At 39.9% G+C, this 19,464-nt stretch overlaps 1 protein-coding gene across 1 annotated transcript in view; it reads left to right on the top strand.

The window, feature by feature from the left end:
• Positions 1-1,264: 1,264 nt before the first annotated feature.
• The window catches only part of frmd6 (FERM domain containing 6), a 35,006-nt gene continuing 16,806 nt past the window's right edge, over positions 1,265-19,464 (top strand). The window contains exons 1-4 of the mRNA XM_042500547.2: positions 1,265-1,473; positions 14,735-15,050; positions 15,890-15,980; positions 19,059-19,138. Coding sequence (XP_042356481.1) covers positions 14,952-15,050; positions 15,890-15,980; positions 19,059-19,138 — 270 coding nt within the window. The 5' untranslated portion in view covers positions 1,265-1,473; positions 14,735-14,951. The remainder of the gene's footprint in view (positions 1,474-14,734; positions 15,051-15,889; positions 15,981-19,058; positions 19,139-19,464) is intronic.

Here is a 19,464-nt window from a genome sequence, read left to right on the forward strand (position 1 = left end):
TAATAATCTGTCATTTTATTCATACCTATACTTGGTAGTTACATTCCACCAATGTTAAAATATACTGATACATTTAACTGTTTTCCAACTCTAGTCAATACATTTTTAATGATAGCAGTTGTAAAAAATAAGACACAATGCACTCACTCACAATTAAACTTTTTGAGATGGGTGCTGAATCCTCAAAGTGGATATCAATGCAGCCAAAATCAGGACAGCACTCCAATTATAACTTTCTTTATTGCCACACCGATGTTTCTGGCCAGACGCCCTTCTTCAGCGTTTACATTCATCAATATCACATCAACAAAAAAAACAAAAGTTATAATTGGAGTTCTGTCCTGATTTTGACTGTAATATTAGCAGTATTATAATACTGGGATTTTTTTATATTCAATTGTAATCACTATTAACTTTTTTTTAACATCGAAATTTATTTAAAAAAGGTTTTTAAGGGTAAATAAGGTGTCATTATGCAAAAAAGCATCATGGTAGAGGTTGTTCATTATAAATGAATAAATAAATTCAAGTGATTTTCCCCCTTGACCTCCACTGTGCAGCACACTAAGCCCCCAATGTCCTAAAATCTTAGAAATGCCACTGATGACCAATTTTGCTTTAAATCATTGACCCAACACCTCAGTCGCCCTTATACAATATTTATATAGGCAGTTACATTTTGACTTCCCATAAAGTTCAAAGTCACTTTATGGTTGGCTGCATTATGATAATAATATATCCTATGATATCATGTAATTGGGCATTTTACAATGGGGTCTTGGTAACCTTCCTCTATCCTTGTGAAAAGATTTATTACATGTTTCATAATAGTCCTGGTCAGAGAAAGGCATATAAAAGAAGCCCAGCTGCAGAGTGTTGGTGATCCGGATGTAAAAATAAACTGAGCATGCATCACAAAACTTTTTTTTTCTGGGTGCGCTTTTAATACATACAGGGCGACGCCGTTACTATTTCTCCCCGCCGACTTCCAAAATTAATGCGGCACAGCTCCAGTCCAGCACAGTCGGGAGGAATGGAACGTGGGCCATACCAAATGAGGATCCCATTAGGGGGGGTGGCACGGGATCCTAGAGATTAAATGGCGTAAACACACACAGTAATGACGTGGAATAAATAACTGAATACTTTTTGAATAATTTAGATTAAATTATTTGCTTGTGACAATTTTTGTAGGCGTCGTCGATACAAATTCGTCATCCTCATCGCTGCCCCCCCTCCCTATCCCGCTTCCATGCACCGCACATGTATTCCTATCTACTTGTTACGGCTCCAGCAGGGACAGAATGTGGCTCCAGTTGAAGGCGGCAACAACGACGTTTCTTCTCCCAAACTTACTGAAGTTTTCCCAAACTGTGGATTTCTTTTTCCGTCAGTTTTTTTTGTAAAAACGTCAAATTAACCACTTTGGATTAACACTTTTCAAACGGAATAACTCGTTTTCTCGTTAAAAAGGTGAGTTTTGCTCCAGTAGCGAGATGCTTTTATCCCGTTTTTAAATCCTCCACTCTCAACGGTTACGATTTTAGCTAGCAGTACATTAAACGTAACGCCATTTCAGCCGCTCAAAATTAAGTTTAATTGTGCTATTTTAAGTGTATTTCAGTGTCTGTGAGTATTTTTTAAGTGTTTAAAGACGGTAAAAAGCAAACTCGGCACGGCTTATGTTAGGTTGCCTCACCAACGGTGATGCTGCCAGGATATTTTACAGGGAATGTTGCCATGAAATATGAGCAACCAAGTTTTTTCTGTTAGCGTTAGCTGAGGAATTTTGTCTTTATTTAACGCGACACAAACTTGTTTTATGGACGAAATTTGATAGTAGATTCATGGGTATTTATAGCTTTGAATGTTAGTCCACCTTTAAAAACTAACTTTATCACGTACCATTCTCTTGCTAACTTTGTCCATAAACTAAGCTCATGGAAAAGCAAAGACATCACTTAATATTTATTTCTTTATCCACTGAATTATAACGTTAAAGTTCAAAATTTTTACTAAAACGTTGCCAAAATTCCTTCCGTGTTATTGTTGTGTAATTACCATGCCAGCAATGCCCGACACATCCTTTCAGCAGCAAAGTATGTGTCTTGAATGGCACAAAATAATGTGTAACTCATGCTAATCAATCCTGTTTGGGGCTGCAAATCCCCCCTTTCTCCTCCCTTCAAAACAAACTGCAAAGTTGTTTTCTCAGTACTCAGGAATGTCAACAATTTTCCTTCTGTTTAATATTAGACCAGAGAGCAATCATGGCAGAAAGAAGGGGAATGGGAATCCTCATGTTTTCTGTAAAGTTTTAACTTTAGTTTCAGGCTGTGAACATTGTTTGGGTCTTGCAATGCAATTTTTTTTAAAGATTTGATGCCTCATTCTGTGTGTTTTCATCTTACTCTCAAGGCAAGTTATTTCCAGAGATGTCAGATGTTGAGCACTTGAGCGCGACTTAATGTCTTGCTCAAGAGCACTTCAGTAGCTAGGATGCTAGCCATCCTAAATTGTGTCCGGTGGTTGCTTGTTTTAATATCTTGTAACTCAAACTTCCGTGGCAAAGTCCTAAAGAGGTTGTTAATGTAATATAATAATCATTGCACACTGCATAGGTGTTGCAAAAAGATGTACGTTGCAATTTACAAATAAAATTAAAAGTTTTGGCCAGCACATTCAGTCAGGGGATCCCCTGTTTGGATTGCTAACACTTGAAACTCATCAAGTACATATGGTGGGTTAATCAGCTACCTTATGTGGCCCGTTCCCCAGCATACAGTATGTGACATGCCATCCAGTTCTTGGCTCCAGCTGTGGGGGGGAAACGGAAGAAAAACAACTCATGTTTTTGTGATCACAATGCTTTCTTGGCTCGGTGTTGGAGAGAGAGATGTGCAGGTGTTGTCTGGACAGGAAGAGCACTGCATGAGTAGGAAACAAAAGGGAAACGCGTGAACAAAGATGGTTGGTGTGTGTGTTGGTGACTCATTCAGTTGAATCTGTTGGAATGTGTGATAGGATAGCCCATAATTGCACAAGGCAATCCCCTCTTCCCACCTAAACTTTATATGAGTAACGAATGTGTTTTACAATCTAGCTTTGAAGCGTTTAACCTTAATTTGAACCATTTTAAACCTGGATCAATATAATTGTGTTTGTGCTGCGTTTAGATGCTTTTCACAAGTTATTTGACCCTTTGAAACCTGATCAAATTTGTTTGATTTCTCTCAGAAACGTTGCAAAATGGCCATGGATCTCAAATTTTATATTTAAGTTATCATGCTGAAATTGTTTTTTAACAAAAACATATATACATACATATTTTTTGTTTTGCTGATTTTCTTGGGACTTTTTTATGTTTTTTTTGTAAATTTTTGGGGCATGTCTTAATAAGTTGCTCATTGCCTTGTCCCCATGATTAAAAAAAGAAATCAAGTCAATTTGCTCGGGTTTTAAGGGGTTAATGTACTACACTACTACATATGACATTACCTGTTACACACGTGCGTCAGTGGATCTGTTGTTTTTCTGAATTTATGAGTGATTTCCTCAGTATTAAACTCAGCATCAAAAGCTCAACTCAATCCCTAGCCTAGGGGTTGGCTTTCTCTGATGCTCAGACAACACAGTGAATACAAAAACTGTTAGACACAGAACCTGAGCTGAAGAAAAAAAAGCACCAGTGGTGCTATACATAGGTAACTGGAGATAACCTGTTATAGGCTTTTTACATAATCGTCTCCTCGCTATGCAAATTCTCCAAGGGAAGCCCATACATGCTAGGAGAGGATTTTCATACCGTTTCAGAATCTTGTTTATAAAAGGCTTGCTCCTGCATTTATCACTTGATCTGCATTCGGCCTTGTTGCTAGAAGATAAGGTGTAAGAGGAACCATATTTTGTGTGATGGGACAATGTAACTGAGGAATGGGGGTAGATGACATTACTGTTATTGCCATAAAGAAGGAGAAACTCTATCTTTTCCCATCCGATTGCATGTGTTATCTTTATGTGGATGTGTATGCAGCCAAATGTCCTTGTGTAAGTTATACAGGTGCCCAGGGCTCTGAACTCATATCACTCTACTATCTAGTCCATGCAGCTGCTTTTGGATGCAAATCTTGTATCTCAGGAAAGTCAGCCTTTAAAGAGCTGAGGTCTCCAGAGAGGTGGCAATGTGTTTTTAAAGATTGCCAACTTTGTGTATTAATGAGTGGAATTAATTCATTTGAGTCCTGAAAATGCTGTACAGGAAAACATCCGTGGCTACGGTTACATGCACACCAATATTTCCCTATTATTCAGAATATGACAATATTCTGGATTTGATACAGTCACATCAACAGTATATTTTGTTTAAATATTCTCAGGCCTTTTTCCAAATTAAGCATTCACCGATTTCCATATTATTCAGGTTTTAGGACCATTATCTGGGCACGTATACAGCCAAATTCTGAATATTTGTCTAAACTGGGATTTTCACCACAGTTTGCGACAAACGGCCTCTTGTCTGTTTACGTTTGCTGCTGTGCATTGTCATTGATACGCTGTACATAAACAGGGTTCCTTGGTAATATCTCATTTGTAAATAATTTACTTAATTCCTCTCGCATTACTATCATGCAGATCAGGATAGAATACAAAAAGGTTGTTTTTTTTAACATTTGAAGTAGATTATCTGACTTTTTACTTGACCAAAAAGGTCATGCTGTATTTTTTATAAAAATTTGGGTAAAACAATTTATGTCTTTTAAACTTGATGAAAAACTTGCATATCAACACGTTTTTTGATACGCACAAATAATGCAGCATCAACCTTTTCAGGAAGGTTAAGGAAGGAAAGAGAGAGTCCAAAAAGTCTGCCATTGGTAGGAAACTATGAAAAAATCCTGTTTTGTTGCAAAGAATCAAAATGACAGGCAGCTCCAGGTGTTCTACTTCTTTTTATTTTGACATGATAAAAGACATGTTAGGGCACATTAATCAGATTATGCACAGCTGCATGTAAACTGGAGTGTTAGCAGAACATTTATTCTCATTAGCCATAAAAACAGCCTACTAGGAGTATAGCTTTTTTCAGACTTAGGACAAAAACCAGCATGTACACACACTCAGTGTTGCATGCCTTCTCTGTAACTGCAGGGATGTTGCATGACTCCTCATATCCTTGTCTTAAGTTCACCAAAGGGGACAGATGAAAGAAAACGGGTCAGTTCTTCCTGCATTTGTCTCCCTTTCTCCCCTTTCCTTAGATTGTGTTTTTTCCTCTGGTTACTTGGCCTTCTTAGTGAAGCTTGAGTTCTCTGAAGGAAGTGGACCAGAGAGATTTAACCTGCTAGCATCCCCCCTGAGGATATTATCGGCTTATCTCACACGCTTCTTACTGCAGCTCTCAGTGTTTCCTGTAGGATATTATGTTGATTTTGGCCAGATTGGTCGCTGATAGACGTGTTACTGAGACTCAGGTTCAGTCTTGGGTCAGTAACACTAGATACCAGAGCTTATGAATTGCTCCTAGCAGCATATTTATACCTCCCTGTCACAGCTCCATTTCAAAAGTCTTGTTTGGGTTTTGGTGTAGAGTGAACAATCAGGCCAAATGATGACTTACATGATCTTTACTTCATCTTTCTATTGAGGTAATTATGAGGCTGTGGCTAAAGGAAATGTTGGCACACTACCAAGTGACAGGAAGAGGGGAATTCATGCAGCTGTATGTTGTAAGACGCTCTGCCAGGTATTTTATTTTCTATATGATGAAATGCTGCAGTTAACTTTAATACGACGTCTCAGTCTTGTGACTCTCTTCAGGTGTGACAGTGTAAACAATAGCAGAAAATTCAAGTAAAAAAAGCTGCACTCAGGAAATAGATCAGATCACCTTCAACAGCCCTTTTCGTTCTGTCAAAACGGAAGAAACAAAACAACAGGGTTTGGTTGGGTTTGCTATAATTGCAGTGCATTGTTTAACCCTCTCCTTTAAGGCTGCCCGCTCTATTTCAAGCGTACGTAATGGTCGGTTTGACGTCTCCGTGGTGTGCTGCACTGCGATTGCTAGTTTTGTGGGGTTACTCATGCTCAGTCCAAGCCTGAATGCTGGGCGGGGAGGGAAGGGAGCGACTGCTGACTCTGTTCTAACATGTCTGGCAGTGCTGGCGGTTTGAGAAGTGTGTGTATATGTGTGTGTGCGCTCACTCCACATGAAAGCCAGATGTTAGAAATGTTGAAATAATTTTCCATAAAGGTAACCGAGCTTAAGTTGTTCTTCACTGAGTTCATCGAGTTATGAACTTTGCTGCTTGAGTTCTCTTTTACTTTTTGTTAACATATTTCACCTGATCATTACCACATATGTAATGATTGTATTATTTTAAGGGGTGAGGAAAAAGTTGATTTGCATAAAATAAGATGATTTGCATTTGTAAAAAAAAACAAAAAAAAAACTAATTCATATGATAACATTGTGAGAACAATTGTTGTGTACAGAGATCCACAAAAACAATCAAATGCTGTAGTATGCATGCTGGGCCAGCAGTTAGTGGTGTAACTTTGTAATGACACGCCATAGAAGCACACCACTCGCATGCGCAAAGAGTGGCCGTGACGTCATCGTTCTCACAGGCTCAGCACATTGCCAGTTTACACAACTGAAGCGGTGGCGTTTTCAAAAGATTACACTTTGGAATGCAGTTTCAAAAGTTTGTGTTTTCAGGACCCCAAAACGCTATTGTCATGTGAACGAAACACCATATCGCAACAAAATGTTTAACGTTTCATGCAAGAACACTTTACCGCTTAAACTGTCATCACTGTCTGAAGGGCCTTGCCATTGCTAGTTATGACACTTAAACCGTGTAGGTAATCGCACGACTGATTTCCACATCCTATCATGTTTCAAAAACCTCAAATAAATAACTGTTTGTGTAGAGGCAAGTAGAAATTGACTTTGGGCAAGTAGGTTTCTGATCCACTTGCCCAATTGGGCAGTTGAAAACACAAGTGTTAACATAAATGTTGAACCCTTGGCCAGTAGTGGTATTTGTGTTGCCATACTAGTACTGGAGATTGTAACTTGCTTCCAAATAACTGCAGCTAATTTTGTTTTTTAATAAAGTAAGAAAAAAGCAGGCGATGATTTCATCAAGACCAGTTGTCTTAGCGGCCTGTTATGGTTCATGTTGCAATTCATAACACTAAAGACAAGAGTGGTTTCTCACTGGAGTGCAAGCTTGAAAACAGTGCCCCCCCGTCTACTACTTATTTAGCTGAGAATTAATTTTTAAATCCAGAACAGAAACAGTTATGAACAGAATCATGTCATTATGAATGAGTATTGTGACATTCCCAAAGATTCCCACCCATAATTTTCACCTTTATCTGTCAATAAACCCTTTGCCACGAATGAACAGTGATATGTCTTTCCACATCACGTCTCTTTGCGCTAATAGCTGGTGTCACAAGTCTTAAATAAACGGTTCAACGAGGGCAGTTGGGAATCTGGTGTTGGCACTGGGAAAGCTGTCATTGAGAAAGACTCAAACTGTCACTTTCATAATTACATCTCCATCAAGAATGATTCATCAAGCTGGATGGCGCTCCAGCTCCTTAATCCAGAGTAATTCCTAGACAAAGGATGATTGAAAGTCAAAAGCCAAGTGATGAGAAAAGTCTTTAAAATTCCTTTCCAGTGAGATAGCCCCTCCAGCCAGTTGAGATAATGTATGGTAAATATTGCAGCCACATTTGCCATGTGAGCTGTGGTTGAGCCCGAGGCCACCCACCATCCAATTCCTCGACTTTTCTTTGTGAATTATATAACAGTGTTACAGTGCCATGCTGTGTACGGGCCTGACCTTCAGCGGTTAATGAGTATGACATTTGATGAAAGAGGACATGGTGGCAGATGTTGGATTAATATGAGCAAACCTATAGATTACTTAGCGTGACAGAATATAATATTTACCAGGTCAGTCTGTGTTGTGGATAATTACTGTAATTCAGATTCTACATTTCATCAAGTTAAGATAAGTTGTTAAAATCTGGTTTAGGCTCTCAGACTTTTAGTTTGACTCTAAGACAGAAACAGATAGTTTATCTTTCTTGCTAGCTAAGTGGAACTAGACATATAACTATCTGCTCCATGATCTTATGGGCAAGGGATCATGGGAATCAAGGCCTTAAATAGTGCCGCGTGTTTTCCCTCTGCCTCTCAGATTAGGCTTAAAGGCTAAAAACTCACACACAGCATCCAGGTATTAATGAGGGAGCAGCTAATCATGCCTCCACTCACTATTAATATCTGTCACAGTTATTTGTTTAAGCCGTCAGCAGAGAAAGTCAAATGTAAGATTATCAGAGTCGGAATGGATTTATGTGTCAAGTACATGAGCGTGTTTCCGGTACATAACGACAGCCACTTCCCGACATCATGACAAGCCAGCCAGAGTCCAAAATAGATGTTTAGACTGTCCAGAATTTGGTGGTTTGGGCGGTCAAGCATGTCGCCCCACTAGCATGCTCTTTCCTGTTTATTTTTTAACACTCAGCTCCTATTTTGAGTGTATCAGTAGGTTAAACAAAACAGAGGAGGGAAGGCTCACTACGAAGGCTAATGCCATCTTGTGACCGATGTGATTTAGAGCCACTCGTCAGCTCAGCAACATTTCTCATCAGCTGAATAAACAGATCTCTTGGCAGCCAACTGAAGGGGGGGGGGGGATTCCCGTTCACATCCAGTCATTTGCACTATTTATAAAAGTTGTGCACTTTGAATGGCTGCCCTTTAAATATTTCAGCAGGGCAGTTTGTGTCAGCATCTGCAGCACATCATGCAGGCTTCCTCCCATATGATTAGTTGCATAAAATTAGGATGTGCTTTGTGTTTTTGCTGCATTCACCCAGCCCACTGAAAACCCTGTATTTAGCTCTTACAACTATTCATTCTGTGAGTACATAATTTGGTTTTATTTTGTGGTGTTCTTTACTTTTGTCAGATGGAAGTTTTAAATGCTTACAAGTGTTGTTTAGAGGTTTGGGTGATATTTTAGCTTCTATTATGTGGTATCAGGCATCCCTACTGGGTCAAACAGTTTTTGAAGTAACTCATTCATAGTGTTCTTTAAAAGATCTCAATAGTATAATTTTGTTGATTTTTAGTTTGGTCTATCTCAATAATTATTTTCATTATCACCCAATCTTCTGATTATTTTCTCTATTAATTCATCAGTTTGTCTTTAAAATGTCTAAAAGTGGCTAAAAATACAGTTTACCAGAGTGACATATTCAGCTGTAAACCTAGTTTTTATGGTGTGATTCACCCTGCTAGCACTGGTCAGCCCTTGATGCCTATTTATTTGGCAGATTCAGCAGGTAGTAGTGTCGGCCAGATCCTGTTGGTGTGCAAAATCACTTTGATTGGCAGTTAAGCTCAGAGCACGAGAAGAGAAATGGAAGTGACGTAAGCAAACAAGGGGGCGTGACTTCAAAACAAACTTGTTATTAGATCATTTTTTAGCTATTGAGCTCCTCAGCCAAAACGGTTTGTAACTTTTTTGTTTTTGCTTACTGGCCCATGGTAAATATCATTTGGTTTTTGGTTGTGATGTTGAGGTGCTAACTGGCTAATTGCTAACTAGCATCTTGAACCGCTCCTGTCAGTCTTCCTTTTTTGAATGACGAATACAGACGACCGTCACCTGCTGTTAGGAGTAAGTTGCTCTCACAGGCGCAGATCTGTGTGCTAGTTTGCCATTGGCTGTAGCTTTTGCGGTGTGTTCAAGTGCAACTCTTTGGCCAAGACACAAGCGACATGAGACAATGCAACAGTCAGCCTGCATCACTGCAAGTTCTCTGATGCCAGTTTGATGAGTCCAGCCAGAGCAAATGATCAGCCAGATATTTAGTTGTTAGGTCTACACAATATCAGAAATTAGTGAAAAGTGCCCATCACGACTTCATGAGGTCCGAGGTTACGTTTTCAAATGCCTTGTTTGATGTGACCAAAACTCAAAGAAGGTTAACTATGACATAAGAAGACGAAAACAGCCATTACTCGAAGTAGTGCAGCTTGAACTAAGTAATGTTTGTCATTTTTGCTTGAAAAATGGCTTTAACTATAAATTGATTATCAAAGTATTTGCTAACTCTTTTAATCCACTGACTGGTTAAGACTATCTGAATGGTCCATGTACTTCTGAAAGCAGCTGAAGCCAAACAAAATCAGTTAGTCAAACTGAACAAGACATGTAAACAGTGTTTAGCTCCAGCTCAGGGATTACAGCGAGGTTTCAGGATGCTGTCAGAGGATGCAGTTTGTGGGCACATGGAGACGGTGGCGTTGTTGCTCGTTGTGTACATCAGGAATCAAAGGCTGCCATTGTTGGAATGAGAAGCAGATGTTAGTGAGGAATTCTCCTGACTGCAGCAGTTTTTTCTTTTTTCATGCCCTAAGCTTCGAGCGCTGCCTCTCTCCATCTCCCTCCCTCCTGCTCTCCCTCTCTTTCTGCTGTGTATATATCCGCTCTCTTCTTTTCCTCCCTTAGCTTTGACACATGCTGTACCTGAAGCTATTCTTAAATCAGCGTGGCGGCAGCCGGTTCCCTTCGTCTCCAAGCAGAGGAAGTTTTTCTCCAGCTCCACCATCCAACATTTGGACATAGAGACTCTCCACCCCTCTGATGTCAGCAGGGAGGGAAAGAATGAGAAAGAGAGAGGTGCAGTTGTGACAGAGGCCCTTTCTCTGTATCCCAATGTGGGATTTTGTGACTCTGAGGCTTGCCACGTTGACAGAATAACAGTTTGAAAGGCGAGAGGAATCTCAGTTGGCTGCTTTTTGTGCATGTGCTGCTTTAGATGGACTTCAGTGTTGCATCACACTTTGCATGCCAGTCAAAAGGGGGGGATGGAAAGCTGCAATAATTTCATTATCCAGCACTCTCATCCCTCACACAGCGTGTAAGAGAATCCACCCTTTAATTTCACAGTGGACATTGCCTCTGTGATGATGTCTCATGTTTAGACCAGACATGACACAACAGACACTTAGACCCATCAATAATGACTGTACTCTGTTATGTCTGAGTTACCTCGTCTCTACAACACTGGCATCCACTTTCGCCGTTAGCATTCAACAATGTAATAAACGAGTGGTAAGTAGGATGTTACTCTGGAAGTCAGGAATCATATTTCTGGCTGAAAATGCAAGATGATATGACTTCAACAGAGCTCACTTCAAGGGCCATTAACGTTTCTGCAGGGAGATTAAACCGGACGTGTGAATGTTTCCACCTTGTACGCAGATTTATAAACCTTGGCAAAAACACCCAGTACAAATGGCTCTTACAATGCTTAAGCTTTTTGAAACCATTTTGGGTTGAAGATAAGTGGCAGGTACAGTAGTATAAGCTGAATATTTCCATCAAAGATATATATTTAATCATTTATTTATTTTTATAATTTTATCTATAGGCTTTAGCCTGTCACCTGTGTTGCCTCGCTTATGGTAGCATTTCTTAGTTCCCGATTTTAATGAGCAGATTAATAGTGAAAATAAATGTATATTGTACCAATCTGTGGGTGCTCCCACGCAGCCATCCTCATCAAAACTTAAGATGTAGCCTTGCTTAGAACGGATGTTTTATGTCCGTTACATTACATTTTTCAATCCAGTTGGTTCAGCCATAAGGAACGTACAGCCCAGTCTTGTACTGTTACTGGCGGTGATCATCATGTTGAAAATTTAGTTAAATTAAATCTACTTTTGTATCAAGACATAATATTTCAAGAAAGAATTGTGATGCATCTAGTAGTTGTTTTTTTCTCTCTACTGTAAAACAAATACTATGTGAAATACATGATTAAATTGTGCTGTAAATTAAAATCTACCCCCTGATTATCTTTGGATGAATTGCAGTTAACCCCTTGCATTAAGGCTAAATCCGGCTGTAGCTGGACATGGTATAAGTTTATAGTACTCTTTATTATGTTCCTGACTGGGGGACAGCTTGCCAATCTGGCAAACAACACAAGTCAAGACAAGGTATTTTCTGCCAAATAATATATCTTACTTGGCTTACTGGCATCACTCTCAATCTCTGGAGTGGAAGCGAGTGATGGAGGGAAGTGATCCAATTAGACTGATCTCACTTCTAATTAACCCCACTGCTATTACACAGCTGTTCTGTAGCAGCACCTGACATATGTTCGTGGCAAAAGCAGGAATATACCCATAGTGTGTGTGATTGTATCTTATAACATGTATATCTATTTTTATCCATATATATGTACATGTTTGTGGTATTTGTGCAGGGCGGTGGTGATGTGTGCAGTCAAGGTCAGCAGCAGAGCAAGCAGCCGCCCCAGTCACAGCTCATCAGCAGACTTTGCTGAGTGGCTGGTTGCCCGCCACACTGCACATCCAATGACCAGCATTAATGAGAACTGATGCTGTATGTCAACAGTATGTGTATTTATGGCTGCTTGGCCCACAATGCTCCCTGTCTCCGCTTCAACAAAGCAGTGTTATATGTCTACAGCAGCCGCATTGAATGGGCACTTAGTCCGAAAAGCACTTTATGACTTTGCTGCAGAGGTTCGAGCCTACAGTTAAAGCTGTTTTTTATTGGTATCAGTCCAGTCACTAATCCTGGTGTTGTTGTTTTCACTGCTGCTTGCTTTGATAGAGGAGCAATTTACTGAATTTAAGGCAGGTATTTCACTTTTATTCATTGCCACGGCTTAAAAGCGAGAACAAGCAGTATGTGACTTAAATCTACACTTTGCATAGCTGGAGGAGGCCTTAGACTGCAGGGAATTTTTTAGCTATAGCCCCTTTTTAGCTGCCTGTTCAAGACGGGAATATTGCACTGTGATCTTAGCTCGACGTCTTTTATTAAAGATACATTCGTAAAATGGGGGGCAGAGTGGTCTTACCTTAAATTCGGCAACAAATGCAGTAACAGCGTCTGTGTAAAAGACAGACGGCAGGATAGGACTATGGACAGGACAGGTTTGAAGTTTTGACGACGTGTTATATGTGCAACCCATCACGAGGAGATTTAAAAAGCAGCTGGCAGCAGCTAGCAGCAGTTAGCAGCTAACTCAAAGAAGAAGAGGAGCAGCTAAACAGCTCCTCCTATGAGGGAGACAATTCAATCTGGGAGCTCCTTACCCTCTGAGCAGAGGATGAGATCAAAAGCCATAAAACAGAGACTGTAAATGATTAAGCCATTGTTTTTGTTAAGAAACCCCTGCTGACACTTATGCTATATGTCACACTAGAGTCCAAGGCTGTTTTGTGTCACACGTCACGCCTCTTGCCTCCCAGATACCAGCATGCTGTCTAAAATCACACACTGGATTGGCATGTTTCTGCCGTTAGTTTGGCTCTGTGTAAAAAAGCATAGGCAGCGTGGAGAGCGGACTTTGTGGCTGCCATACAGTGTGATCTTTGTTTAAAAAGGGCTTATGATGATGATGAAAACTGACTTGAACTCCTCAGCTTTTCTAAATAATCCTTTAATTGCATCTTTTCACATGCTAATTGTTTTTTTTATCTGTGTTTAATGACAACATGGCTTTAAGGTGCTTTGCTGTCAACAGGAAGAGGTGCTAATCTGAAATGATTGTTCTTTTACATTCTTTTGTCTGGTCTGTGACTTTTCACACCCTGTGAAGGCCTCACACGTCCTCAGGCACAGATCATGCTGTGAGCTACTCGCTGCTCACGAGACAACTGTTGATGCTGGAGGCGTGTGCGTACTCGCTCTCTCCTTTTTGTATCTGTGTGTATGAGAAAGGTAGTTGTTAGAGACAAGAGAATAAATTCCTATTATAAAATAGAAGCAGATGTGTGAATATTTAACTTGGGCTCAGGTGCTGGACAAAGTCAAAATTTCCAACAATAAAATCAAGTATGCAGATATTCTATCAAATTCCTGTAACGCTTTGCCCTTGTCCTTTGATAATAAGAGAGTATATTTAGCTAAAGTAAGCATTCCCTTCCAAAACTTCAAAATTTGTTTATGAACATTTTAAATAATTGTATTTCCCAAAAACAAAGCTACAGTCTGACTTGCCAGCTGACAGTGAAAAAGTCAAACAGCCAAAAGCATGTCAACAGAACTGAATGAGTGGACAAAACCGATGCCAGGGGGGAAAAGTGAAGATGTTTGGCTTACATAGCCAACAAAGTCACGCCCAGTCAACGTCTAAACCCCTGAGCATAAGTTTCTTAACAACTGTTCAAGTCATGCATGGTCATACAATGCCTTTTCTGCTGCAGCTTTGTATTTCTGGTTCGTTAAAATGCCCTAAAGTTAACATTCAGAGATGGTCTTGCTATGTTTTAAGTGAGAAAATGTTAGAAATCAGTGAGTTTTTCAGCTGCGAGTCAGACTGTGTGTTTCTACATCCCATCATTACATTTCATCAGTTCCTCTCCAGACAGATGTTCACATGTTCCTCTGGAGTCACTGACATTCCTCTCAAATGATGTCATATATTCATGGACACAAACAGAAACGCTGCCCTCCTTTTTTTGTCTGTCCGTCTTTTATTTCTCCTATCCTGTCAGACTCTTTTAGTTGAAAGTCATTCTTCTGCTATTTTTAAATGCAAATTTAAATCTTCAAACAAATTCATTTCCATGTCAACCACGCAGTCATTGCCTCTGTCTCATCCTGCAGAACACTCCTACATATCCTGTATCTTCTTTGATGTGTCTCCACAGTGGCGGACAGCAGCTCGTGCCCCCATGCTCTGCCTCGTGAGCACTGCTTGGCCTGCTGAGCCCATAGGTGCTGGTGCTGGTGTGTCTGTACTGGGCTGCAGCTGAAGCAGGGATACAGTGACTGGTGTTGGTGCCTGTGGTGGTGGAGGAGGGTCGTCAGAGGGCCCAGAGCCCTGGTTGCAGGCGGAGGGGCCTGTCCTGTTTCAGCCACACGAAGATGAACAAACTGAACTTCCACAACAACAAAACCATGCAGGACCGCCGCTGTGTCTGTGTCTTTTTGCCCAATGATGACACTCTTAATGTCATAGTAAATGTGAGTACAAATAAAACTATATTTTATTGTCATCAATGGCAATTCTGTTGTCAACTTTTAACTTTAGCAACTTTGGTTCTGCATTACATGCATTAGTCTACATACTGTGCAGCTGGATGCATACTATACCTATATGCTACTTGCTAAAGTCACTAGTAAGAAGGACTCTGTTACATACCATTGCTGAATTCTTCTTATTTAGCGGGTACTAATGCCCCGATGACTACCCTTAAAACCACAACACATCATTTTTATAATTTGGTTTTTGTACAGATAAATTCAAAATAAGATATAAAATGTTAATTAGTGAGCTTTAGAGTTGCTGGTAGGTGTTTTTTAAGCTATGGATATAACTGTTTCACCCTGTTTCCGATGTTTATGCTCAGCTAAGCTAAAGGGCTGATCGCTGGAGTTTTATTTATCTCCCTGACATGTTATCTAGCATTAACTATTTTTCAGCCTACAGTGAGAGGTTTTTAATTTCATAACAAATTGTGGTCAGTGTGTCTTTGCAGCTGTCAGCTGCTGCATACAAAGCACTGTTTTTTGTGGTGCAGTTACCTCAGGAATTTATTTAATCCCTGTAACTAAACAGCTGTTTGATTTATTTTCATTCTAAAACAGCTGCTCTGTGTGCAAATTTTTAATTATGGTCAAAAGCGTGTTTCGTAATTGAACTGAAATACATGTGGTGGTTTTATAACAGCATGCGATACATACCATACATTAGCACTGGGTTAGCTTATGTGTGAGTATTTATGTTTGTTTTGTTAAAATAATAGCTAACAGGTCGTCTTACAAAGCTAAAAGCAAATTTTCTCCTCCCCTCCCCCCTTCAGGTGAAAACCTTGTGCCAGGAACTGTTGGTGCAGGTGTGTGACCTCCTGAGACTGAAGGACTGTCACCTGTTTGGACTCAGCGTTATTCAGAGTAAGACTTCTCAATGTCAAGATTTCAAACAAATGTTTCCTACCTCTGTGATGCACTTCCATATGTAGCTTTGTGGTGTTCTGTACCCAGTTAATCTGTTTTGTTTTTTTTACTTGTTTACCCGTCAACACAACACAGCAGCCTTTGTTCTAAGCCTTTACATTTCTGTTTATGAAGTAGTGGAGACTTACCATTCAATCATGTGGACAAAGCCTCATTTTTATTTTCAAAATTTAAATTGCATGGTTACATGATGCAGATTGTGGAGTGAATGCAGTGACAAAGAATAACAGAGCCTCATAAAAACAGTGTAACCAGGCAGTTACTTTCCTCAGACCAATAACTTGGCTGAGAGACAGGACTCTACCCTAAACGGAGCATCTCTCACCTACATGTCATGGCGGTCTCTCAGGAACCAGGGCCTCCTCGTCCTGACAGGCTCCCATTGTGCAGCGAGGCTACAGTTGTTTTTACGGTGACGGCACAGTGAGGGTCGTACGTATGGAATGAGTCACTGCGTCTGCACTGTGGTGTGGCAGACAGTGGGTGACAGTTGTAGGCAACTGCAGAGGGAGAGTAAATTGCAAAGGCAGTGTTTTCAGACAGCTGGCCTCCAGATGAGCCAATGACGGCCCAGCAGGTCAGTTGAGCAGGAGCCAATGGGTCTGATTGTGGGACATTCCTGAAGTGCTTGTCTGAACAGCGTGAAATCCCCAAGGCAAACAGAGGCCACCCACTCGCTGTGTGTCACCCAATGTCCCCCCAACCAGAGCGTCCACAGCCAGGCGTCCACACCAGACACGGTTTCAATATTTATTTATTTATTTATTTATTTATTTATTTACATTGGATCCCCATTAGTTGTTACCGTAGCAACAACTATTCTTCCTGGCATCCACACAAACAAGACAAGACATACAAGATTAATTAATCAATCAATCAATATGTCTTCGTTAGCTGACTGTTTGGACAATTTACCACTCATGATGTAACAATATGTCCAACAGTGCACAAAAGAAATGTTAAAATGTACTTTTCTGTGACAAATTAGTTGTATGAATTTAATAAATTTTGCTAGGACACTGCTAATGCCCTAACCTCGTTCAAATGGCTTTTTGAAATAGAGTGGGGCTGAAAAGATTACTCAACAGAAAATCAATGCAACTATTTTGAAAAATGCAGCATTAAAAAAAACAAATCCAAACAACAAATCCAAACACTCGCTGGCATTAGCTGTCTTCTATAGTCTTCTGCAGTCTTCTGCAGTCTTCCCTCCTCAGTGTTCAGGCCAACTTTTCAAAACATCTACTGGAGATCTCATCATTGATTCCCCTCCGATATAAGGATGAAGGAGCTCACTCAGAGATTCGAGTGATGTTGTGGACTGGAGTTTTCCTTCCACTCCTCAGTGACAACAATACCTCTCTGGAAATTGTCTCACAATCTGCTGGTTTAACCAAGCCTTTTCCAAAACAGTGGATGCTGTTATGGACTACATAACTGGGATGCTAAGTTTACTATGTTAAAATGAAATGTTAAAAACCAAGCAGTACTGACAAAATAAAAACAAACAGGAAGTCGCCCATTGTTATTATCATTTCTGGCACATGCTCATTACACAAAGAGACAATAAGCAAACATGAATTTGGAGGATGATATCTTCATTTCCCAAATGCACAGTTTTACACGATAGGAAATTACTGAAGTTTTAAAAAATCTACTCCTTACAAGGCAGTTTCAAAAATCTCTAAAACTGTGAATGAAAGGCCAAAAAGAAGAGAAAAATATTTATCTTAAAAATATCTTTAAATGTGTAGGCAGGGCCTGAGTACCTTTGGGTTTTGTTCTGTTTGTCAAGACAAAGCAAGCAATTTGAAGACATTATCTTAGACGCTGGGAATTTTTGTTACACTGGGGTTTTTTTTGGCATCTGTAGACCAAACAATGATCAAGTTGATTCATCAAGATAATAATCAGAAGATTATCTGATAATGAAAATAATGATTAGTTGCAGTCTTAAAGCAGAGTCAGATTGATTGGTTCAGTTTTATTTGTCCTATTTTTCACCCCAACATCTCTTCTGTTCATTTTACTGTAAATTGATAATTAACAGATCAAAGTCTGATTCAGAGTGGGTTGTATTTAAAGCTGCATGTATGCTCTCAGTAATGCTACTCCTGTCCACATAAATCTACATTACGTTCTGTAAAAGATCATAAAAAGTAACTTCACTCAAATCTTAAAAAGCATCTCCGCTGACCCCTGGTCTACTTACTTCTCTGGTGATTTCCAACCACAAAGTTCTCAATGAAAACGTCTCACAGCCGGAGCAGCATGGATATTGTTTCTGGAAACAGACATTGCTGTTGAGATTTTCAAATGTAATATTTGGACTCTCTAAGCACCACAAACCAAATGTCAACAACCTCAATTGTATTGGGATGGCGGCAGAAGTCTCTGCGGTGGAGATTTCAAATTGTCCCCAAATAAAACCAAAACTATCTTCATGGGAAGATACTCAGCAGTGTAATTTAACGCAGTAAAAACAAGGCGTTAACATAGATTCAGGACATCATTGTAATGTGTGTTTAAGCATGAGTCATAATTCTTATCATCTAGTCTTTGTTACAGTTCACAAGTATGATAAAAGAAAATATGTATTGATGTTCTGCCAGAGAGCCTCTGCTCCTTCATTTTCTCTTCCTTTTCAACGGGTTTTCATTGTATAGAAAGTCAGACTTGTCACATCAGCAGGCCGGCAGCTCATGAAAGGCGTCACTTCAGGAGCAGATTAATGCATGACAGTGAGAGGTGGAGAAATGAGAAGGAGCACCACAGGCTCCGAGTACAAAGGGAAGTGCAGAGGCTGTCTGATGTGATGACTCCGAGGCTCGAGTCTTTGAACAGGGAGCATTCAGGGGGGATTTCTCTGTGCATATACACACACATAAAGACATCTATACATCCACATGTACACACACACACACACACACACACACACACACACACACACACACACACAGACGAAAACAGAGTATAAGTTTCAGTGCTAAGCTTTTGCCTCTCCTCCTCCAACAGATAATGAACACATCTATATGGAGCTGGATCAGAAGCTCTCCAAATACTGCCCGAAAGAATGGAAGAGAGAAGCCAGCAAGGTGAGAAATGATGCACTGGATTATTGACTTTCAATCCAAAATGTAACAGTGAGCAGGGGAATCCTTTTTAAAGCTGTACTATGCAAGAAGTTTGCAAGAAAATCATAGAATTTACCAGTCTAAGTAAAAAACAGGATTTAATAGATCCCCTACCTGAGAGTCACAAGATTTAACCAACTAAATTTCAGTGTCAGGTAGATAAACTTCTCTGCTTACTGGAATATAAACTTCTCTGCTTACTGGAATATAAACTTTTTCTTAAAAGCCAGGTCTCTGTTGACCATATAGATTCCATCTTGGAAAAACACCACTTACCAGGTATTTGG

This window comes from Plectropomus leopardus, chromosome 14, assembly GCF_026936395.1.
Source record: "Plectropomus leopardus strain MGB_pleo_1.0 chromosome 14, ASM2693639v1, whole genome shotgun sequence".
Taxonomy (NCBI): Eukaryota; Metazoa; Chordata; class Actinopteri; order Perciformes; family Serranidae; genus Plectropomus; species Plectropomus leopardus.